At 37.3% G+C, this 24,181-nt stretch overlaps 3 protein-coding genes across 8 annotated transcripts in view; 2 read left to right on the top strand and 1 right to left on the bottom strand.

Annotated features, from left to right (window-relative positions):
• LOC132799046 (protein WBSCR14 homolog) overlaps positions 1-12,956 on the bottom strand; it is a 30,594-nt gene extending 17,638 nt beyond the window's left edge. The window contains exons 1-5 of one of the 4 annotated variants that reach the window (XM_060811178.1): positions 12,726-12,956; positions 10,842-11,545; positions 7,070-7,176; positions 4,521-4,594; positions 2,641-2,757 (exon numbers count right to left, since the gene is read on the bottom strand). In XM_060811178.1, the coding sequence (XP_060667161.1) occupies positions 2,641-2,757; positions 4,521-4,594; positions 7,070-7,176; positions 10,842-11,395 (852 nt within the window). In that variant the 5' untranslated portion in view covers positions 11,396-11,545; positions 12,726-12,956. Of the gene's footprint in view, positions 1-2,640; positions 2,758-2,834; positions 2,859-4,520; positions 4,595-7,069; positions 7,177-10,841; positions 12,266-12,725 lie in introns of those variants that run through there. The other 3 variants (XM_060811179.1, XM_060811177.1, XM_060811180.1) reach the window with 3 other exon arrangements.
• Positions 1,060-2,647, top strand: LOC132799048 (gustatory and pheromone receptor 39a). Its single transcript, XM_060811184.1, has 4 exons — positions 1,060-2,037; positions 2,234-2,296; positions 2,364-2,453; positions 2,516-2,647. Exons 1-4 carry the CDS (start codon positions 1,072-1,074, stop codon positions 2,621-2,623), a joined length of 1,227 nt encoding a protein of 408 aa, XP_060667167.1. The 5' UTR covers positions 1,060-1,071; the 3' UTR covers positions 2,624-2,647.
• A 340-nt stretch (positions 12,957-13,296) lies between the features above and the next one.
• On the top strand, positions 13,297-23,662 carry LOC132799047 (activating transcription factor of chaperone). 3 transcript variants are annotated; one of them, XM_060811182.1, is made up of 5 exons: positions 13,297-13,468; positions 14,402-14,683; positions 14,744-14,854; positions 22,223-22,464; positions 22,537-23,662. In XM_060811182.1, exons 2-5 carry the CDS (start codon positions 14,539-14,541, stop codon positions 23,146-23,148), a joined length of 1,110 nt encoding a protein of 369 aa, XP_060667165.1. In that variant the 5' UTR covers positions 13,297-13,468; positions 14,402-14,538; the 3' UTR covers positions 23,149-23,662. The 3 variants fall into 3 exon arrangements, with proteins under 3 accessions (XP_060667165.1, XP_060667164.1, XP_060667166.1); XM_060811181.1 differs by having other exon boundaries at positions 13,298-13,468; positions 22,534-23,662; XM_060811183.1 differs by lacking the exons at positions 13,297-13,468; positions 14,402-14,683; positions 14,744-14,854 and adding an exon at positions 18,606-18,835 and having other exon boundaries at positions 22,534-23,662.
• The last annotated feature ends 519 nt before the right edge of the window (positions 23,663-24,181 follow it).

The raw sequence follows: 24,181 nt of genomic DNA, 5'->3' as shown, positions 1-24,181 counted from the left end.
TATTGAGCTATTGCCCAGGCTGCTCTTATGCGCCATTTTCACCTATAGCTACGTGCTGATAGGGCTTATCATAGTTCTCTACAGCTGCCTGGCACAGGTCTTGGCTGCCCTTTTGCACCTTTATAATCGCGACTTGCGGGAAGCAGCAGCAGCAACAACAACAACAACAGCAATAGCAAAAACCACAATGACAACAATGTGGCGATTGAATCTGTGGCATCGCAATCAAATGCTCATCGTTTGCCATGAACAACTGAACTCTGCCTTCGGTCTAGTCATGGTTTTAATTACGGCATTTGTCCTATTATCGGCTCCATCGGCTACATTTTTTATGGTTACGATTGTCTTCGAGATGGATAGCAATCGTAAGGATCAATATTTTCTTATTCGCTTGCTATTCGCAAATATGCTTTGGAACCTACCTTGGTTGTTTTCAATGGGCACTATATTTCAAAGGGATATGGTTCGGATCGAGGTGCGTATCTTTTCACAAACAATGCATCATGTAGCATCATTCAGATCTCATGAATTTGCGTGTTTAAATAATAAAAGGTGGGGGACTATCCATATTCAATAAAAATATCAAAGTACGACGGCGAATATACCGAAAAAATATTATATGTAGTATAGCGGCATACTGATGCATTAAAAATATATTAAAGAAATTAAAGTCTGACAGCTGCAGCCAATTTTTGTTCTACATATACTATTTTGTATATATAATATATATTACATTTTTTAACTGATTGCATTTACATTTTTGGTAGTCTCTAGTCGTAATTTCTTGTCGACACAAAGTAATAATAATTACCCTTCTACCCTATGGATACCGGGTATAACAACAATCCCAAGATGAAACAGTTACTATGATATGTTTTCTGCGCTATTATATTTCACATGACTCTTTCAGAAAAAGTTCCATTTTATATCATACATTTATTTATGGTTTAGTGCACAATACAATAATACTGCAATTTTAATGCCCCGACTGAATTCTGCTTAGTATTATATCAACGTCAACGCAGATATGCAAGTCCTGCGTAATAACCAATTAATTACTTTAATGAATTTATGAAATGTATCTCCGATCAACCACAAATACACTTAGCTGATGGGTTCGTCCGTCTCAGTTGGACAGTCACTGTCAACATGTCACCGTGTCGGGACATGCGTTTGTATCTCCGCTTTCTATATGCGCTGGGAATGATATGTGCTCGCCTCGATGAGGAAAAGTGTCTGCTTGAGATATCAGCAAACAGTGAGACTTATGCGGTGATCTATACGCTCAGCATACTAGCCGGAATACTCGGGTGTTTCTCATATGCATATTTCAATCCGGACGAGTTGTTCATGAATGTTTACACGAAGACTGGCAATTTCTATGAGCGCATGAATCTGTTACGATTTTGTGTGGTGCTTTGTTTGCTTCACATCTGCCTCTATTGGCGACGACGTCGTCACATATTATTGGTGGAAACGCTGCTGAAGCTTAACAGACTCTGCTCAAGTGAACGAACTGATCGATACTTTATGCGTATCTTCATCACGTATAGTGTCCTATTTGTAGTCAGTTTCTTCAACTATGCCAATGGATATGCGCAGACGGGCTTGGAGCAAGTTGCCATATTAGTTTATGTCGCAATCTATACTTATGGATTTCTGTCCATGAGTCTCCTGGTTGTGTTCTTCGTCTGCTTGCAAAGAATCATTGCCGCTGGCCTGGCCTATTACAATCAGAAGCTAGATGCAAATGATTCGAGCACTAATTGTAGGCGTGTTCTGGTTGAGCGACAGCGATTATTAAGTCTTATAACGGGGGAGCTTAACAATTGCTTTGGACTCCTCATGCTTCCCATTGTGCCACTTATTCTGTTAATGGCCCCAACTGGACCTCTCTATCTGCTAAGCACCGCAATGGAGGGCAAATTTCATAACTTCTTTCAAATTTCCATTGTTAGCATCACGGCCAGCCTGTGGAGTGTGCCTTGGCTGGCAGTGATGACGTTGTTGATGCGCTCGAACTTCATCACAGTCGAGGTGAGCAATCAATGAATTAGTTAGCCAAACAAAAAAGTTTAACATCTTCAAGTAATTAAACACATATTTAGTTTGCGCTTGGATCATTACAAATTATCTAGCTAGTATCATAAAAATGAAATATTTCGAATTTCCCGGTTTTCAATTTAATTCCCCTTCATCAGATACAAACTAAAATTCTTTCAATTTATTGCAGGCCAATAAAACTGCCAAGATTCTTGCAAAAATACCTCGAACTGGTTCGGGCTTAGATAAAATGGTAAGTGGTCGAAGTGACAGTCGCTCGTTGGACTCCCTTAATTTATCATGTGTATTACAAATGATAGGTCGAAAAGTTTCTGCTGAAGAACCTACGTCAGCAACCCATATTGACAGCCTATGGATTTTTTGCTTTGGATAAGAGCACCCTATTCAAGGTATCTAATTGTATGCGGTATCTTGTTCAAATATTTTTCTAGTCTAATCTGCTGTTTGACAGCTCTTTACAGCGATCTTCACTTATATGGTCATATTGGTGCAATTCAAGGAAATGGAAAATTCTACAAAATCGTTGCAGAAAGCACAGCTCAATTTTGCTGACACCTAAAATGTTGATTGACTTACCGAATCATAAGTCAAGCAGCCAGTTGCTTTTGATTTATAATTTTTGCGCCATTTTCTGTATTCCGCTTTGATGACAGCTGCATGACGTTTCCAGTATTTTCCCTCAAGCACAACGGTCTGTGGAAAAATAAAAGGGAAATATAAGTGTGTATCGAAATTAAAAAAGATGTTTAATTATTTAAAAAAAAGAATACCTTGCACATTTTTGATCTGTTTTGTCGAGTCTAAGGTTTAGACTCTAGAGCTGGTTGTGGCCTTTTGTGAACTGATTTAATATCCCAGAACAAAGCAAAGTCAATAACTAAGCATTGCGGTAATCAAAATTTATAGAATTTTAGAACACTGAATAATTATTTTGCACACAGAGCAAATGAAAACAAATTTTACACTCTCTCGATAAGATTAATCTTTCCACCAATTCTTTTTTACTGGGTACATAGTTCTTTTTTCAGACCCAGACCCAGACCTGAAAAGGTAAGATAAGCACCTACTTGAGAACTGCGGAATATGTGTGTCTGACTTTGGGATCTCTCTGACTGACTTGCGGTTGCTAAACAAATAAACTACAATATGGGTGTGGCATAGAAGTTGTGCCTCCTCACAACTCAAGTGCTCGTTGCTCGACAGAGGCTGGGTGTCGATCTATGCAGTAGACCTGGTCGGTTGTTTTGATTAGCCAATTAGCAGATATTGTAAGAGGTGTGGGTGGGTTGTTTGCCAGTTTGCTTAGTGCATATTGTACTCATTGTGAAACGTTTAACAGAGTGCGAAATATGCTAATTAATCAGGAAGCATCAAATCTAATAGAGACGGTTCAGCTATTGACTAACTGTCGGAAAAGGAACTCGTAGTAAACATCAGAATTTCCCAATATAAAAGTCTTTCAGAAACCTTCTTTCACTCATAAATAAGTCACGTGAATATCCCGTCATATATCATGCTTTTTAAATATACGTTAAGTTATCATAAAATGTATATTTAATTCTATTCCAAGGTTCGTCAAATCTGAAGACAAGTACTACACAATGAGAAAGTCAAATTGATTTCGGACATGCGATTAATCTCGTTCTATAAATACATGCATACTATAGATGATCGATAGCCAAATATAAACGCCCGTTCTTATCACGTGCTGCAAGTTGGAGCGGAGCGGAGCAAAGGAGAGCCCTCTATATAGAAATGGGGACTACATCTCCTATCTCTCCATGAGTCGATGGCGCGCGTCGATTGATCACGCGTTCGCTGAATGATTTTGGACGCCAACATTTCGGCTCATAATCGGCAAGTGGATGTTGTTGCTGCACCATGTGGGGTAGTCATTCGATTATTTTACAATAGCACAAATTACCATCGAAAACTTAAGTGCCAATGGTGATTAGCAGCAATAGAATGTGTTTGACTTTCAAACTTCAGAACGGAAATCACAGAGAGTCAAGGACGTATGCTTGATTCGTCTTCCTAGTCTGTGATTAAATGTCATTATTTTAAATAAAAGTTTAGGTTATAGAAATGCGAAATTAAAGGAGAGTCAAGCACCCAAGATTCAATTCTTTTCGAAGGGTTAAGAGGGAATATACGTTAAGCATCCTTGCTAAAGTTATATAAAATGTAAGATAAAGTATTTCATTACTTTATAAGAAACACTAAATTAGGATGACAATTTAATAGTAAGTAACGATCATCTCGAGTTCGTTTAAATTCAATCATTAGTGAATGGAACTTCACAATAAACATTTCTGTTGAGTACTCAAGTAAAAGGACACTCTGTTCAACCACAAAACTGTTTGATATTTTTCCGATCGTTTTTTGCAGATATTATCTATTGTATGTTTTATGTTATCTAACTAGTCGTGAAACAGTTACCTGTTGTTACTACTTACTTGAGGATTACTATGTATGTCAACGTCCAGTGGCGATGCGAATTGACACACCGGCGTTCTGCGCTTTTGTATAACTGCAAAAGGGAGAAAAACATACACACAGGTTAGCCAGATGATACTATGCATAGAGAACGCGCCAAAAACAAAAACAAGACACAAATTAAATACAATACAAAACGGAGATAAGATTTTGCCTGGCGATAGCGCTATTCTATCACCATGATAGATAACTCTGGAGAGGGAGAGATGCCAATGGCTTCCTCCTCTCCCATGGGGTGATGACAATGACAACGACCCACACGTGTTTGAATCGGACTCGTACTTTTTTTTTTTGGTTGAGTGACGTTTCACAAACCATTTCACAATACGTCGGGAAGATATATGAACTATGAGTTAATGATCATATATACTTAAGAGTACGTCTAAACAATAAGATAAAAAATGGTACTGCTATTGAGGCAGGATGATACTGAAATACTCTTCCTAACATATTTGATGTCATATAAAAAGATTCTGACCGAGCATTGTACAAATGTTATTACTATTCATGTTCTATGTTATACTCTAGGCATATTATCTTAAGTTTTTTCTTGAGAATGGGATGCAATATCGTAGCATCTTTTCGGAGGCATTACTCCTCACATTCTGGGGGTTATCTAGTGCGATAAACATTTAGCATATATGCGTACTTAGTTAAGTATTAAGTGCTAAATGTGAGACAAGAAGTTGTAGATTTATAAGTACGATACTTTATAAATAGACCTAAAATTTTCCGTTTGCCTTTGTCGCAGTTGACGATGTCGTCGTCATTTTATAGAGATAATCTAGACTGCGAGTTTGTAACGTCTCTGCAACTATCTCGCTCACACAAATGATGTAACAAGCAGATGGAAAATTTTTCAAAAAAAACAAAACGTGAAACAAAACTGAACTAAAATAGACATAAATGACACATAAACTCAAAAAGTATTCGTTCGGTGATTCGTATGGCTTTTTAATTGATTAAACATTTAATTTTTTCCGGTTCGTTTAATGGTGTTAATCGAGAAATAAACAAACCAAAAAAAAAAGTGTTTAAGAACTTTGCTTTCAGCTACAATTTTGAGATCTTTGGGCTATACACGATCTGTTACTCAGGTTACGTTGAATATATTAATACATAGTACAGATGCGAGTTGTGGTAACAGCAATAATTTAAATCGCATTCGACAAAGTGACAGAAAGCGAACGGCGAGCGATCAAGACGCCAGACCAGACAGGCATCTTTTTTGTTGATAAGACCAGCGACGCTGGCTCGCTGATAAGCAGCAGCAACAGCAGCAGCAGCAGCGTAGGAAAAGTGCGTCGCAAGTGTATGGGAAGTGACCAGACGCATGACAACGACCGACTGCGAATACTAGAGAACTTCTCTGCCCAGCGACTAAGCAAAAGGCCATGGGCAGAGAGGGAAACCACGAACCGAAAACCAGTTGACAAATTACCAACAAATGCGACTCATCTCTCCACCACCAACAAAAACAACAACAAGAGCAACATTTAAGCGATTGTGATCGCGAGATTGTGCTTTGAAAGCTTTCATTTAGCTTTTAGCTTTTTTTCCGTGTTGTTCGTTTTGACAGACGTCGCACCCAATTTGTGTTTGTTATTAAATTTGCACGTGTAGCGCTGAACGCTCAAGGAAACATTCATTAAGCATTTGAAGCATTGATTTTGGTTTTTTAATTTTTTTGGGTGGCATACTTTATCAACGACCCTCGTTGCCCAATTGCCACGTGCGATACGGGGACTAACATATGGAAAATTTTTTGTTTGTAAATCTGTTGGGACATTGATTACAAATTATAACAACAAAATTATGGAATACTACTATTATGTGTGTTACAAAGCGCTTAAATTATTGATATTCGCTGAAATGCTGCAAGCTTCATTTTTAATGTCATAATCAATGTGTCACGGAAACTTCTTCTAACCGGATCTCAGTTTTATTCGATCACGTCAAGTTTCGAAAAGCAAACAAAATTAACATGAACATTTTCTACTTTATAGAACACATTACTCTTCTGCGTAATCGGCACTATTTTTATGATACAGTACAACCTCGAACATGTTTCGGAAATCGTTGATAAATCATTCTGATGTTTTGGCATTTTATATTTTTACATTCTACAAATTTGACCTTTTTAGACTATATTTTTATTTCGTCTATTGCCTCATTGATAAAAAAATTTTAATTACACAACAATAAAAGTATTTTTCACGCTCAATTAAATGCAATTTTTTATTTAGTAATATTTTTGTGCGAATAAAAATATGAAATGTTTAACATTTGTAAATTCTGTGCTTTGCAAAAGTATTTAAAATACATTCAAATCTCTCGTTTTTTAAAAAATCATCTTGCTTTGGCTTAGAGTACCAAAAATCTAGAAAGCTGAAGATAATACAAATATTGTATCTTGATACAATATGCTCTTGTGTTCATTTTGATGACGGAATCTAAATTTGTATTGCATAATTCTGTGGAGCAATCTAGTTTGAGAATTGTTACTCACATTGCATGTGCCAACATCGCCAAATGACATTATTTAGACGTATTTTGTCCTTCCAACGCAATCGCACACCTTTGAAATGGTTCCACTTGGGGGAAGTGAGTTTTTGACTGAAAGGAATGAAAAGTTTCAGAATATGTATATGTTTATTGCATTATTTATAGTATGTTAGGTATGTAAATATACTATACACTATTTAAAATACCGAAAAACGTCGCGCGCTAATAGTTTGTCCAATATTTGTAGTTTACAATAATAGAGAATGCATCTTGTCTTGTTTATAAATAATATAAAGTATACAAATGGACAGATTTTTTGTGCTATATTTAGCTTGCCCCATAACCCGCCTGGGCGACAATCTCAAAATAAAATCTGAATAATTTTTTTTTGCGCGCATTTGTTATGTTTTTGTTTATATTGTTTGAGTTGCGCAGCTGGTAAAACTGCCAACTGTCGATGTGTCGATTGATTAGAGAGAAATGAGAGAGATACTCGTTAATCGGACGTGCTATCAAAACTGATATCCAACAACGATTGACATGGGGTAAATGCAGTTGAGGTTTACGACAAACGTTCTGAGGGGGGCCCAAATCAATTACTCTTAATAACAAAATACACACCTACTCGTTATACGTCGTATCAATATCAATTCGCATACGTTATAAACAATAACTTGACTAATCAATACGTAGGCGATACACGATCTGTTGTTGTTATCGCCACTGGATGGTCGGTGATTCATTAGCAAATTCTCAGCAAATATTTAACACACAGGTGCATTTAGTCGTGTTGTTGCTCCGCTCGTTTTACAGAGTGCACGCCCTCTAAACAGAAATTGCATAACAAAACTACTCGAGAGTCGGCCACACTTTTATACTTGCTAGTAAATGAAACTGTTTGTTTAGACACTTCGATGAACTTCTCTCACCTATCGCATTTTGCGAGAATTCTATTTCTGTTTTTTGCTGATGGGGGAAATACCTTACACCTCTAACGATGCTGCGTCATCATTTGTCTGCATCTCTTTTTGGCCAAACAAGTTTATTTTGACTGGCCAATGACCATGACAACTAAATATTCATATTTAATTGAATGGAAGTCTGCATATTCCAAGTCTATGTCATATTATAGACACATTTCCCTCGCCAGAATGTCCAATCAGCTGTTGGAATTTGAAACAGGTTTACACTCTCGTCATCATCGGCCCTAGCTTTGTTGGCACTAATAACACCACGTTCCACGTTCTGGCTGAGTTAATTACTCCGATTCTGCTAATTACTTTAGCATTCGAATTCAACGAGAGAGGCAAAAAATATTGTATTTCTAAAAATATTTATAAATGCGTTTGAACCCAACTAGAATGTTATTGGTTAAACGTAAACGTTTCGAATTCTATTTTCTATAACTGTACATTCGACCCACGGGGAAGTTTATATTACATTATCTATAGCAGCGACCCCACTGCGAAGTATTTTTCGCGCGAAATGCGCAACACAAAACTGAATGGGAGTCCTGCAAAAGTGAACAAGCTGATAAGACAACAATAACATAAATAAAGCCCTATCTAACTGATAAGGCATACCACTAATATACGAGTATGCTAAACCGCCAAAAACAAACCAAAAAAGAGCTTGACCATAAAAAGAGCGCGCCACATAATGCTAAATATAGATCGATTCGGCAAACCGACAAACAAACAAAACAACAAAATACGCGTAACATACGATCTTCGATGACTAAAAGCCTGAATGAACCCAAAACTCTGAACTCTATCACCATGATAGGGAGCCAAATAAACAAAGTCGTGTACGTGCTCAATGCGAATTAGAGACGCGGCATAAAGTCCAATTTGTACTTACGTATGAATATATTTATAGCAAATACATATCAACATATATGAGTTATAAGAAAAGTCGTATTTAAGCACATGTCCGAAAAGTGTAATGGCCTCCCTCACTGTCATTATAAACCTTTATATATATATACATATATATATATAAACTATGGAAGCGTAAACAAAAAACAAAACAAAAGAAATTACTGTCACTATCTACGTAGTTCATATGTCGGCCATCTTTTATATAGAACTATTTGCACACACACTGAAAATGTATATATTCATACGTTTCGCGCTCAAAAGAAATTAATTGCAAAATAATTTCATCAAGATTTGTGTATTCGCTTTGTGGATTTGTAATAAAGCCGTTAAATGCATTCCAAGAATATTTCTAATGTTACACAAACAGTATTACCAGATTATATGTATATAGCGATTCTCTATTGGGATTGCAATCATTGAATCTATTTCTAGGCTGTATAGAGATTGTTTAAAAAAAAAACTTCATATCCCGTATTTTGGGCGTCTTTCTTATACTAAACTTTAAGAAAACATTGATAGCTTGAATACAAGTGCCTTTTTCTTAAACTCTAAAATCATTTTTCTCAGGTGTTCTAAAATGGGTAAAAGCAATCGTAATATTATATTCGTGATAAAATAAATTTCAAAATAGTTTAATCTTATATAGATGTTATAGAAACGTTTCATATATTTCCCTATAAAAAAGTGAAGTTTAATGAATTGCCAAAAGACAGAATAGAGGCGATAAGTACGACTTCAAGTGTGATATATAATTCAGATTCGAATATTATTTTGAGTAAATGCATTTGCGAACGTCCGCAGAAATGAGACACGGCAAAAATAGAAGAATATGAAGACAGGGGTAATTGGACAGCGAACCGCGCGAATCGTAAGCAGAAGCAAGCGAGCGAGCGCTTAAAACGAAGTTGCCCACAGGTAATCCGAGCAGCGACGTTGGTATCAGCGTCGCTGTTACCGTCGCTGGCTGCGTCGTTAACATGTGCCCCGATTATGCGGACAAGTCTTTTCGGCCAGTCTGCGCTCCCAGAAAAAACGTCTGACAGCCCCAGATTAGTATCACGCGCGGGGCGCGTGCACAAAATTTTGTGGGGTGACAGTGACCGTAACAGTAGTAGTAAGAGCAGCGCTTACAGAAAGAGTAACAGCAGCGCTAACACTAACAATTACAGTATTTGTAACAGTAGCAGAGTTATAAACACTAACATTAATATGAGGCGGATCAGTAACAGAAACCATAGCAATAACAGAAACAGTGGCAGCTGCAGAAAGAGTAGCGCTTTCAGAAAGTGTAATGGTAACAGCAGTAATAGCCAGATTAATAACATAAGCCATAACTGAACGGCAAAAGTAGGAGTAACTGCAATAACATAAAAATTAAACGAAGCAGTAACAATAGCATTAACATTCAGAGTGACAGAAACAGTAAAAGCTGCAGTGAAAAAGATGCAGATCGGATTCTCCAATTACTCTCTGGTTACACTTTGCGAACAGATTCATAAATCAAGCTAATAAATAAATTGTTTTTTCCTTGGTTAACTCTTAACAATCGCTCTGTATCTAGTAAACTAATCAGTTAGAAAAAAGATAAAAAAAAGAAGAGATATCTGTCAGCTGATATCTGATAAAAAAAGAAAACAAAACATTCATTTGTACAGATTGGATGCAATGCTGAGCTTATGTAACATCATTCCAGATAACCAGGAATTTCGCGTTGGCAGAAGAAAATGCAATTTATATTCTATTTTATAGTAAACAATGCAAAAATAGCTGTTGTTGGAAAAGAAAAAACTGCAAACACTAACAGAAACACTAATGCTAACAATAACAGTAAAAGTAACAGAAAATGTAATAGTGAAGTTAAGGCTAACACTTAGAGCAACAGTGACAGAAACTCACCTGTAGGCCAAATTCATGCATTTAAAGAGCTTGGTCAGCGACGTCTCGATCTCCAGATGGGAAGTGATGCCCATGCTGTTCTCATCGCAGTCACGATCCAAGTCCATGCGCGGAAAGTGTACGACAGTCTGAGGCACGTAGAGCTGAACGTCACGACAGGTGTTTGTCTCTTCTCCAGCTTTATCTAGGCTGGGATCCTCGGGATCGAGCATCTTTACCTCGCCATCGTCCTCGAGATCATCTTGGGCTTCCTCAGCCTCAAAGTGCGACACCATGAATTGACCCGAATGGATCGATTCGCGTTCCGCCTTCGATGCCAGCATCTCAGCTGTTGCCAGCTCAGCCGCGCTGTTGCTGCCAGCGCCAATAGCGTCTGTGCTGCCGCCGGCATATTGCAGCTGAGAGAGTGAAAGAGGCAGCGACTGTAACTGCAGTTGATGCTGTGAGAGCGACTGCGAGAGCTGCTGTTGGTGTTGTGGGGGTTGTTGTTGTTGATGGTGATGTGGGAACATGTTGTTTGTGCGTTGGTAGCTTTCGTATTTGTTCAACATCATTTTTTACTGTTATTATTCTTGTTGTTGTTGCTGTTGTCGTTGCTTTGGTTTTGTAGTGTGACCAGGTGCTGTTATTGCTTTTGAGCTTATTGTTTTCTAACCGTTTTCTGTTTCTCTAGTTGGCTTTTCACCATTATTCACAATTCAACTCTGCAAGATGTTAATTAAGTTAACACAAGGATTCCTTTTATTTACACATTTTGCATAAAAGCTCTATGGTTATATCTTATTTTTAAAGATTATCAATCTAATTATTTCACTGTTGAAAACTTCAATTAACACTTCTATTTTTTTGTATTTATAAATTTGATTTCTTTTTCAATTTGCACTTTTATTGATACGCATTTGTGTATGCTAGAAATTTCTACTATTTGTTGATATTTATTAATTATCGGAATTGAAATCGCAGCATATTTGCGAATTGTATTACGTTGAATTTTTCAACTTTTTTTCCGCTTTACTTTTTGCACTTGTTGTTTGCCATTGGTCTTGCTTTTCTGCTGCTTATTCTTCACTTTTTCTAACGGCAAACACGCCCGCTTTTTACGCTAAAGCGCAGTAATCACAATTCACTACACTATACATATACACTCACAATTCATATACACACACATACACTAATATAAAGCGCAACTATTCGGTTTGACAACAAGTTGCGACGTCAGTCAGTGAGAAGTGCTGATAATAAAAAGTCAGAAAGAAGCTTTGTGCGCCTTTTTGAATAGAACGCGACGACACCCGTTGATAGCTTTTCAATTTCACAAACGGTACTGATCGAGCTCGAGCGTTCGTCGTGCGACGTCAACGTCAAGAACAAAGCTGAAAACCTGTGCGATTGCGATTATTATTTCCCAAGCACACAATCAAAACATAAAACAGCTGACGATAGCACACGTCGTCGTGTCGCTCTCTCTTGCTTACGCTCACTCTCGCGATACCAGCAGTTAACGCTCTCTCAGTGACTTCTCGTTCTCTATTCCACTTATACACGGGCGTCTTATCAGCATAGGAATTTTCTGGCGCTAGCGCCGCGTTGATTGGACAACAGTCAATGTGAATGGCAGGGTGTTGAAGAAGAAGCAACAACATTAGGCAGAGACGTCAGCGTTGGCTGCGCCTGCACATAATATTTACATACACATACACACACGTACCCACGATTGAATGTATATGTATATGTACAAGCGTTGAGATATACATACATATATACTCAATGCATAACAAAAACAATTGCCAGTCGTGATTACTTTTACGCGGAATTGAATACAATTAGAAAGACATTGTTTTTGATTTCTTTTTTTCTTATTGTAGAGCCGAGAGCTCAATTTACGTCATATGCTGCATTTGTTGACCATTAGGTTTGGCCTTCTTTGGCCTGCGTGCACTTTTGACCTCTGCTTTTTTAGACACATCGCATACACACACATGCACCCACATAGTCAAATTAAAGGGGCGCGTCTGTTTTCAGCACACGACGACACATACACGATATTATCGCGCAAGCGTACGTTTTGTACGAAGATTAAATGTAGTTTAAGCACTCATATTAATTAATTTGTCTTTGCGACCACAAACACTGAAATGTACTAAAAATGACCCAAGTGCGTGACAGCCAGATGTGGGTACATTTGCCAAACAAAAGCTACTTGTTACGAACTTAACGAAACATACGTAAACACGGATCAGCTGTTTGCAATTCAGCCCTGGGCTTGCATATGACCATTATGTTTTTAATCAAGTTATTGCCAATACATGCAAACTACAATAAACATGTCACGTTTAGAACAAAACATATAAATAATAAATTGCCTTTAAAGCGACAAAAAAAAATCAATCAATTATAGTATTTGTTGGTATATTTTTGGTATTAAATGAAACTTGGCGAGTGGTCACTCTGCTCATACTTCATTATCGTTCCAAATGAAACGCAAAAAGGTCCAATTATTTTTTTCAATAAAGTTTTTTGCATTTATATGGACATAAAAATGGCTCTATAGTTTGCGCGCAAGCAAAACAACAAGCACTTACAGTGCCCCAACACACAAAAGTTATGAAAATGTTTAAAACAAAATTGTAAGTACTATTTAACAATTTCAACGGTTCACCAGTTCGTATATGCGTAAGTGTGTGTATTTCGCAATGGCGCATTCACACACACTGCAAACGCGCGTTGCATATTGGGATTTATTGTTATTGTGTGTGTGAGTGAGACACTCAGTTGGCAATTCATGGTAACGTGGCAGAAAGACAGTGGCAACCATTTGGGGCATGCAACAACCACCAAAACAGTTAACTGGAGAAACCAAATTGGCTGATGCAATCGCCTTGCGAATTGAGTAACCTCTTGTTGGCTTCTGCTTGCCACAGGCTGCAACACGTGCAACGTCAAGTGAATCATTCTTCTCTTTTCTGCTGTCTCTCTCTTAAATCAAGATCGAAATTGACGTAAACTGAGAGCAGAGCAAAAGTCTAGAATTGTTTATTTGAACATCAGTGTTGCTTACTTTAACTTCCAAGAAAACAAGCTAAAAAAATGTCAGCTTTTTTTTATCAATTATCAAAAAATATAAACCTTTTAAGTGAAAAATACTTCTTTTGGCATCTTTAAATGTTTAATTCTATTCTTGAATTGGGAATCTTTAAAAGTTTTTTTAAATTACGTTATAAATACAGAAAAAATAGCTAGATGTGGCGTGAAACAAGCTAATTTTGTCAACACTACTGCGCACATGTCCAAAATATTAATATTATCGCATTGCCTCTTTTTATTCAACATTTTTATGTGGAAAGTGTTTAATAAAATGTTAAGAGGGGAAAGAATCTATTATCAGCAGCCTGCGTCACTCAAAAGTGCAGTTATTTGAATGAATTGTAAAATTATTAATCATTTGCCGCCAGTTACAGGTACAGTGCAGGTCAATCAAATAGTGCCTTGTAATCGTCGCTAATAGAATACATTTATAATGTATACTTATGTATTTTTCTTTTTTTTATTTGTTTATTTAGTGCCACCATGGCGTCCTCACAACAACATACACAGCAAGAACAACCAGCGTTCATCACATATTTCGCACCGGATTCAATATATTGCACATCAAGTTTAGATTCCGATTTTGAACAATACAACAACAAGAACATTGACAATGGAAAGTTTAGATTTACCCAAGGAATTGTATTGGGATCTCAAGCTGGAGCCGGCTTCGCCACCAACAACTGTGGCCAGCGAGCTCTTCTCGCTTGATGAGCCAACAGTCGCCACTTTTCTGTATGACGATAACTTTGCACATGGTAAGTTAATAAAATTATCAATTTATATTTATATACTAAATGAATGTCTATTTATTGCAGGCATTTCTATAATGAGCGATGATGAGGCGGAGAGTTTGCAAGAAGCTGTCTCCATGGAGTTGCTTAGTGGTGAAGACTTGGTTGTGGAGTTTCTTGACCTGAAGGATGAAGGCAAGTTAATGGTGACATAGCACATTAATAGATAAGATTAAATGTATCATAAATGTTGGCATAATTGAAGCGTGTAGGCAAGATAGAAGGGCAAACAAAAGTAGCAAGCAATGAAATATCACATGTAAATTACTAGTACTGAATTGATTCAATGATTATTTATGCGTATATTACAAAATAACTTATTTTATTAAAAGATTTAAAATAGCTTACAACACAACTTTCGGTAGTCACTATAAAAATTCAATTATTAAATTTGAATACATCGATTGATTTGAAAGAAATAACGTATTAAAAGATATAATACCCGCTTAAAGACGAATCTTTGATTATATTGTCTACCAAGTTCAATTTGTAAACACTGAACTTTGAACGTCTGAAAAACGCAGACAAACAACGCGAACTGATGCTTAGCCTGATCTTGTTTATTGATTCACGCTGAAAAACATTTGAATGTTTAAATCTTTATGCATGTACTGTATACTACTTCCAACTTAGCTATAACCTGTTTAGGTCTTGTGCGCGTAACTTTGTAGGAAAAATTTGAATTCTTTAATATCGAATGAAAAAAACTTAAAAGTTATAGAAATTCAATGATATATTTTGAAAAACTGGATTATTATATAATTATCATTTCTCAAGGGGGGTATGAAATTGAATTTAAATTAATTTTGAATTTCACAAAAATGCAAACTTTTTTAGCCAGACTTTTTTTGTTGTTTATCTGCTCTCTTAACTGATTAGTTATCAAAATCATGAACAGTCTGCAGGTTTTTGGTTTTTTTGTTCGACAGCTGAGTGTCAGAGTGCAGTTGACAAACCGGTTTGTTTGTTTTTGTTTTTTTTTATATATATTTATTTTGTTGTGGAATTTGGTGTGCTTGTTTCGCTTGTTGTGTCTGGCATTGTCAAAAGCGTAATTATGGCTTATAAACGTGGTCAGCAGTCACTACACAATGTTCACAATGTTGTAGAGCGGCTCTTAAAAATTATACTCTCTGGTTTTTCTGCTTTTTCACTGTGGAACTGATCACGTATCGATCTGCAGCTCTCCAAGCCGACAAATCTACGATCACTATTAGAGAGTCAAAACTATTGAGCCTCTCTCTAAGAATTCGGAACAAACAAATTAAGTTGAAGGTCGTTGTAAACCAGAAACTATCATTTAACCCGAGGAGAAACCTTTAGAGTTCCGCTTCAGAGAGAAAGACAGAGCAAAGGTTCAAGGATTTATCAGTTGGTCAGATCAATAAACCAGTTGATCTTTGTTTGACGATCACAATCTGATCTGCATATGGAAATTTTATGTGATTTTTGGGCAATAATTAAATAATTTTTGGGCTCGGATTTAAATTGACAGGAAATTGCAATTTGTAATTTCTTTGTTTTAAATTTAACTCTTTCTTTTGGGACGTGCCCCCCATTTTCGCATCAACATCAACAACAAAAAACAGCGCTTGTCTGACTTCTTTTTGGGCTTGGTCTGTTGTCATCATTGCAGGCTCCTCATAACAAGTATATGGGGAGCAGCTGGTGCATACAGCTTTCATCTCTGAAAAGATTGAGAGACCGAAGCTTTATATAGGGCGCTGTCATTGAACTCCGCAGCTTGTCGCTTGTTATGAAGTGCAGCTGATCGTGAGCGAAGGAAAAATCAACTCTACTAATAATGGAATACTACAATACAATATATGCTTGATTTAACCTTTTACTATGGACGACAGGTCAATTGTATATATTTAAATTGCTTGCGAGGTGAGGTGAGGCGAGTTCAATGAACGTCATCGTCGTATCGTTTCATTGGGGTCTCTCCCCGCGGCGATCAACGATGTTTATTTGTTATAAATAATCATTTAAAGGCCTATCAACATTTTGGGAGTGATGGAAAGAATATTCAGAGACCTGTTGGGTTACTTTTCATATGTATTTATTAAAATTATTGATAATGCTCAGTTGCTCAATAGTAGAGATTAAAGCTCATGCTCTCTTGAACAGTGGAACTGCAGTTGACTTAAAACAATTTCTTAAATCTTTCAAGAATCTCTGTACATTTGAATTTAAATGTTCACGTTATGAAGAATACCGTAAAACAAATTGCTTTGTTAATAGTATCACATAACATAATACTTATATTTTATTACGCAAGATTCCAAGTTATCTTCGATGTCATTGGGACAGTATACATTTAACTTTAGCTATATATCTACAGTATATCATTGGAAGATCGCTTTCACTCTTGTTTATTTTTCCAATTGTATCGCACCAATACAATGGCGCCTGTCAAATTGTGAATGGTGTCGACTGTCTGTCATCCACTGTGCCAAGTCCGTTGGCTTTGGAGCTTCGGTGTCGGATTCGGCTCCGGCTTCAGCTTCGGGTTTGGGTTCGGGTTTGCAAGCGATTGCTGCCGCTGATATCGTCACATGCTGTAGAGATTGATCTTATTGCAGGGCTTGTTGTCTCTTCTCCCACACACAAACTCACACAGTCACAATTGCTCTCTCTCCTCACGCGTGCTCTTTTTCACGGTGTTGTTCGTTGACTTGTTCAGAGCAAAAACCGTGCGCGCTCTGTGAACAATGCTCAGTACAAATTGTTACTCTGACGCGTGTGCTCGACTAAAAACTCGGCTTTGGTTTCAGCTTGTCCAACAACAACAACAACTACTATAATAACAGCTAAAACTGGAAGACAAAGAAACTGCCTTCAAGCGAAAAATAAATAACAAATAAAACGAAAAAGACAAAAAGCAAAAAGAAAAAAACCAAAACAACTACAACAAGCAAGACCCACGTCTTTGCGTTTTGAAACGCGCAAAAACGTTAAACGGAAAATAACGCTGAAAAATAATTGAATCGGAATTGATTTGGTGTTTAATACCAGCGAGAAAGAGAAAGAGCGAGCAAGCAAATCAAGGCAAGGTGCAAGCGTGCACTAGTGCTTGCCGAACTGTAACTTGAACAGTGACCGCCAAACTGTACTCGAGCCTGCATTTTGCCATTCGCAATTCGCAACGGCGCCAAACAAAACGAAACGCGTGCGTTTGAGGCGATCATTTCGATCTAACTATATGTAGCTGATCAACGGAACCACATCGTATCTCTCGCTCCCTTTTCTCTCGACTATTTTCTCCCCCGGGCCTCTCGTCCACGTCCTGTTACTAAACTGTATCTAAGCTGGAGCATCGGTTTCAAAATTTCGGCCCGAATTCGATAGTGAGCGCACAGGACTTTGTGAGCATGATACCACACTGTGGATACCGTTACATGTGGAACCGTGAAATTGTGATCAATTCGCAAAAGTTGGTGAAGCGACGTTAAACGGCTTAATCGTCTCATCGCAGCTGCCTCTGCTAACCACGACTCCCAAAGTATTTGCGGCAGCAGTTGACCAGAAACATACCCATATACAAAACTACATCCAATTGCAATTTCAATTCCCCCCCCGCCCACATAAAAAACAGCACCTACATATAATAATAAGCACATTCAATTGAACAACTTTTACTTTGTGTCTTTTTGCGCTTATTATTATTATTGTTGTTATTAACTTGGCAAAAAACGCGTGTTTTGCCACAGACGTTACCAATTTATTTTTTGTTTTTGATACCCGTTCAAAATTCGCTGTGATTTTTAATTTTAACAGGTTATCGCGCCTGTCATAATCTCTCTTTTTCTTTGTATAATTTTTTAAATACATATCTTTAAAGTCGCATCTCGTTAATCTAGCAGTTTTAGATATTTAGACACTTAAAGTTTTAGTTTTAACGTTTTCCACGTTATATGTATAGTTTGCCTTTTACGCTTTCAGCGTTTATTTACACTTAATTTCTAGGGTTAATATTTTCACTCCCCCTTTTTCCGTTATTGCCACTTGTTTTTTACGCATTTTTTCATTGAAATTTAATATCATTTTTCTGAATCTGAGTCGCTGCTGCCGCAACTATGAGCAGTTATAATATATTTATGCAACAAGCCTATGGTTAGTATATTTAAATATGCATTAGTTGGATAACTAGTTTATTGTTTTGTCAATAAGAACCCAAAGCAGGAAAGGGAACTATAAATATGATATATCGATCTTTAAACATCCGTTTCATCTTAACTTGAATAAGAATTCAAAAGATGAATAATATATGTATCAGAAGTAGTTACAAGTCCCTTTCAATTATCAAATATAGACCTGGCACGATATTCTTCATCATATGGATCGGATATATCTTACACACTTGGAGTCTTCAATATTTTCTTGAAGTTTCATCGTAACTGAGCAAAGTCTGGCTGGGTATTAAAGATGACTTTCCGGTCGGGCGGGTTTAGCATGCTGCGTACTTCTCTTTATTTTATTTTGTTGTTTTTGTTTTTTTTATTGATTTCCATTTGCAGCGATTGGCTCGCTTTCTGTTTAGTATTTATAAAATTCATTTGCATTTTATGAGTGACTCTGTCTCTCCGATTGGACGCGCCCTTTCCAAATATTTGCAAATTTCTGCGCACAATACGAAGCCAAATAAATACTATATTTGTCTGCCTACTGATAAGTCTTGGCTATTTCGGATTTATTCGGCGTCTCAATTTTTCCAAGCTGCGATAAGAGTTTACAATCGTTTTTTTTAAATACTTTCTATGACCTTGACCTACTAAAAATATGCAGACAGTTTCAACTGAGAAACGCAGTTTGTTTATTTACTCATAAATTAACGATGTGGTGGAAAACCCCTTCTCTTTTCTTACGTGGGGATTTATGGGAAATTTGTAAATGTAAAAATCACAACAATTTCTTATTTAAGCTACTGTTGTTTTTCTAGGCAAACTGCTGATCTGTTGTGTTGTTAGCAATTTCTAAGCATACTTATTAGAACCACCAAGGTTGTTTTTAATCATGCCCCCATTAAATATTAATATATTACTTTACAAAAAAAAAAAAGTATTCCGAACGATAGTGTCAAATGGCATTGCTTAGCTTCCCTCTCTCAGCAGCCGTTCTATTTGTTATTCACAATGGCAACTTTGTTTGCATTAATCTCTGAATTGTTTGTCTAGCTTTCCGCGCTGCAGCTGACTTTCAACTGCGACTGTAAATTGCGTTGTATGCAGAAAAAAAAATGTAGGACAAACTGCCTAGAGACAGCACGTAACTTAGTATATTAATGATTGCTGCTCGCTTCATCAATATCAAATAACTATCAGAGTACTTTACAAATGTATTTATTGATTCTAAGTAGGAGTTCATAAGAGTTGACTTCACTTAATTGCACTTTGTCCGATTTATGTCAAATCAATGAAAGTTTGTGATCATTGAGTTGAAATGACAATTAGTATAAAATAATTGTAATTGACCAAACTGTTTAAACTTTAACAAATTAACGATTATTTTTTCTGTTGGAAACAATCCCTTAAGCCATCTAAGCAATAGCAATCATATGATAAAAACCTGGAGTGTTCTCTTGAGTTTTGGGAGGCCAAATATTGAGAATACGTTGATTGCGAAACGATATTCGACGAATTTCTGCCAAAATGGACACGACTTTTTTGCAAGAAATGGAACGCTTTCGGTAGCAAACTAGATTTGGCTTTAAGTAGGCTCAAATTGTTTTCACAAATTCTGCCGATATTCAAATCATATCATTAAGGTCTCTTACAGTCTACTGGCGATTTTTTAGCACTAAATCCATCACTTTTTTGATGTGTTAGTCATCTGTTGACGTCGATGGAGCGTTCCAAGTCTTTGTACCACTTCTAAACATTTTTCTGCCATGGTACAAATAGTAAAAGCCTTCCGTAATAACCTAAATTTAATTTCGAAAGCAAAATTTCATGGCACTTCTGTGCTTAATTAAATCAGAAATGTTGAGCCCACAAATTCTAAATTCAACTCCTTACTTTTTGCCCACATTAGTCCTAATGAATATTTTACATGTAAATATAATTATTGTAAAACATTTTTAATGACATGTTATCCAAGTTGCTGAATAGCTATAATAATTTATTTTCATTTGTTTTAAATACTTTGATTACGTCTGTTGTAAAGTAAAACTATTGACGGCATATCTAATCAACACCCTGAACAGGTCGTTAAACCAGAGTGCGCCCTTAGCAACAAATCAATTAATAATCAACTATACATATAATATAACTGTCATTCTTTAGCTATGCTGACAAGACATTTGCCCACATTCAATTGGCAACAAGACCGATCCAAAGTGTGCCCTTAACTGTTCTGCATCTATGTAAATTTATTGACAACAAAGTAAAGTATCTTACAGCTTTCCAAATGTCTCGCGAGAAACACACTTCGACACCCATTTGCATTATACTTGCAATATGTTTATATATTGTGGGCGCGCCCAATTGAAACGCTTGCGAGTGTCTATTGAATTGTATTATAAATTGAAACTAGATTTTTATGTAAATCAATTGAGAGTGTCGTTGCAATTGCTCTGTTTATACACCTAATATATATTGTATATCGGAAGGGAACGTGTTATGTTAATGGAGACCAAAGTGCTTAGGAGAATGCGACCCAGCCCAAGGTGTTTAATGTGCCAACTGTTGAGTCCAGCAGGTGCGCAGACGAAGGTCATCATTGCTCTCTCACTCTGCGGACTGGAACTGGAACTGCACTTGGTAACTGGCTCTGGGGATATTGCTGATAACCTTTGACGACCGTTAGCGTTGTGTGTGCGCTTTTTTTTTTTTGCTTGACGTTGCTGCTGCTGCTATTCAATTGAGAAGAGGCAACCAAATAATCAAATCGGCGACATGGCAGCGACTGATTTCAATATTTGTCGTCTCTCTTAAAATTTAGAATCAATAAATTGAATTGAAGCAAAACAATCACAGCTGAAAATGTGCCACAATCAATATGCAAATGTTTACTATATGCTGCCGCTGTTTTGCTGGTCCAGGCGTCCTTCACTTCAATGGAAATCAGTTTGAATTGATAATATATAGAACAACAACAGTTCTAATCATATGTACGACGTAGTTGTTGTCGTTGTTAGTGCTGTAGCCGTTGCTGTTGCTTTTGCTGGTACAGCCATGCAACAGATGTAGCAGAAGAATTGAAAACAAGTGGAAGTCTCTAGTAAATTAACATCGATATGCCAATCATAGAAACAATAAATCGTTTATGATAACTTTAGCATTGTAACGCATTTACTTACGTAAATGATAAGCTTTTGCAATAGAAATTGTTATTATATAACTTTCAATGTTACCATAAATAGTAGTGAAATCGTTTTAGATAGCTTCAAGTTTGTTATGAATTTACTTATATATGCGATAGATTAGTAATTCAAGTTCACTAAGAGAAATTTCGTTTTACCCATTTATATAATAATTAATTGAAAACCTTTGCCTTTTTCAGAGTGCCTACTAGACCAAAAGGCGCCGCACTACATCGAGTATGAGACAGCAAGCTTCCCACAGCACCTTGATGTGGTGTCGCAGGCTCTACTTCCCATAACCAAAGGACAGGTCGCGGAATTCCAACACTGCGATGCTTCGTTCACTTTGCAGCAGCTGACCCCGCCTCAGTCGCCGCCTCAATTTCATGCGTACCAACAACAACAGCAACAGCAAGAACTCGTCAAAGAGGAGCAGAAGGTGGTAAGTCAACAGTACACATTAATTTGCCAAAAGTTGTCCTCTATATATATTTCTTCTTCTCAACATTAGCAGCCCTATGTCGCAGATGTCGCTGCAGCCCCAACGGCAGCGGTCGCTCCGGCCTATAGTTTCACCAACAACTGGACGCCAGTGAACGACAACGTTCGCGAAGCTCAGCTTGTCGATGACATTGTCAACATGCGGGCCAAGGAGCTGGAGCTGCCCACCAACTGGCAGCTGTACAACGATGACTGCGAATCACAAGCGTCGTCATCGATGGGCAGCAGCAGCAGCAACAGTGACACCAGCGTCACTGGCAGCAGCGTTGCGGATGCGGATGAGGAGTGGCTGCCAGAGATGAGCAGCAACTCGCCGGCGCATACCATCGAGGAGGAGCAATCACCATCTGCATCACCCAGCAGCAGCTCGGGCAGTGCCAAGAAACGCACTCGCACCTACGGACGCGGAGTGGAGGATCGTAAGATTAGAAAAAAGGAGCAGAACAAGAACGCCGCTACACGTTATCGCCAGAAGAAGAAGATCGAAATGGAGCACGTGCTGGGCGAAGAGCAGGAACTGGTGCAGGCCAATGAGGAGTTGCGTCGCACACTCTCCGAGCGTCGCAATGAATCGCGATATTTGCGTCAGTTGATTCGCGAATTCTACGAGGGCCGCAAGAAATAGAAACAAAAAAGAGCTGCTGCCGTCTGCTTTAAACCTTTAAGTTCAAAATTTCACCTTAGTTTAATGCCTTTTGCAAAGTTATCGTTATCGTTATCGTCACGTTGTAAATCCCTTCCACCCTTCCCAACTATACACACTCTTTATTTTTTGCCCAACAATCTGTACAAATGCAAAACCAAACAACATCCAGCCAACAGCAGTCTGTCCTGGCCAGCATTTTGGCACTTATGACAAGTTGCCCCACAAGCAACTTCGACTCCTTTTTTGCCAGTGCTGGCCGAGGACAACCCAACATCATTCCATGCCGCACAGGCCAATGGTCACCCATTGTGGGTACCAGATTTTATCAATAAAAAAATATATACGAAAACCTTTTTAAATCATATCATCAGCATAAAACAAAACCCTGTGCGGTGACTGCTGTTTTAAAGAATTTTTATTAGCATTTGCTGCAGATCTTTTGACAATTGTAAATTAATGAATTTTATATTAACAATAAACGTTATACAGCATACTTATTATCAATGTATCCGTAATAAACTTAAAGGGTTTTCAAAAATGCAATTGCTTTTATTTATTTTTAAAAAGGGGGAACATTATTAACAAAAATAGAGGAATTCTGAATGTTTTGAGTTTTAGTAATTCCAAAAAGCTGAGTTGACTAGTTTTGAATAGAAGCATAATATAAAATGTTTGCCAATAGCAAGATCTGTCGTTTGAATTGGAGTATACTACAATTACCAGATTATAATATGTGTTAAAATATTTTTATACTCGCTACCCATCGGGTAGAAAGGTACTATTATAAATTTGCATCTCCGACCCGTTGTATGGGGAAAAACGCTTACTACAGGTTTAAGTTGCTTTTGACTGACAATCTGGTATATTTTGTACTTTATGGTATATTTTAAATCTAGTTGTATAGTATTTTCGATATACTTTAAAAATAATATTGCACTTTTATTTAGAATGGTTTGCGGGTATCTCGCAGTCCAGCACACTCGACTGTAGCTTTCTTACTTGTTTACTGTAT

This window comes from Drosophila nasuta, chromosome 2L (genome assembly GCF_023558535.2).
Source record: "Drosophila nasuta strain 15112-1781.00 chromosome 2L, ASM2355853v1, whole genome shotgun sequence".
NCBI lineage: Eukaryota > Metazoa > Arthropoda > Insecta > Diptera > Drosophilidae > Drosophila > Drosophila nasuta.
Note: the sequence above shows the minus strand (reverse complement) of the source record. Positions and strands in the feature narration are given on the sequence as shown.

Coding starts and splice junctions, on each gene's coding strand:
- LOC132799048 (XM_060811184.1), top strand. CDS start 1,072: ATGAAATGTATCTCCGATCAACCACAAATACACTTAGCTGATGGGTTC. Junction 2,038..2,233: donor CGAACTTCATCACAGTCGAG/GTGAGCAATCAA, acceptor AATTTATTGCAG/GCCAATAAAACTGCCAAGAT. Junction 2,297..2,363: donor GTTCGGGCTTAGATAAAATG/GTAAGTGGTCGA, acceptor TACAAATGATAG/GTCGAAAAGTTTCTGCTGAA.
- LOC132799047 (XM_060811181.1), top strand. CDS start 14,539: ATGGAAAGTTTAGATTTACCCAAGGAATTGTATTGGGATCTCAAGCTG. Junction 14,684..14,743: donor TGACGATAACTTTGCACATG/GTAAGTTAATAA, acceptor TATTTATTGCAG/GCATTTCTATAATGAGCGAT. Junction 14,855..22,222: donor TCTTGACCTGAAGGATGAAG/GCAAGTTAATGG, acceptor TGCCTTTTTCAG/AGTGCCTACTAGACCAAAAG.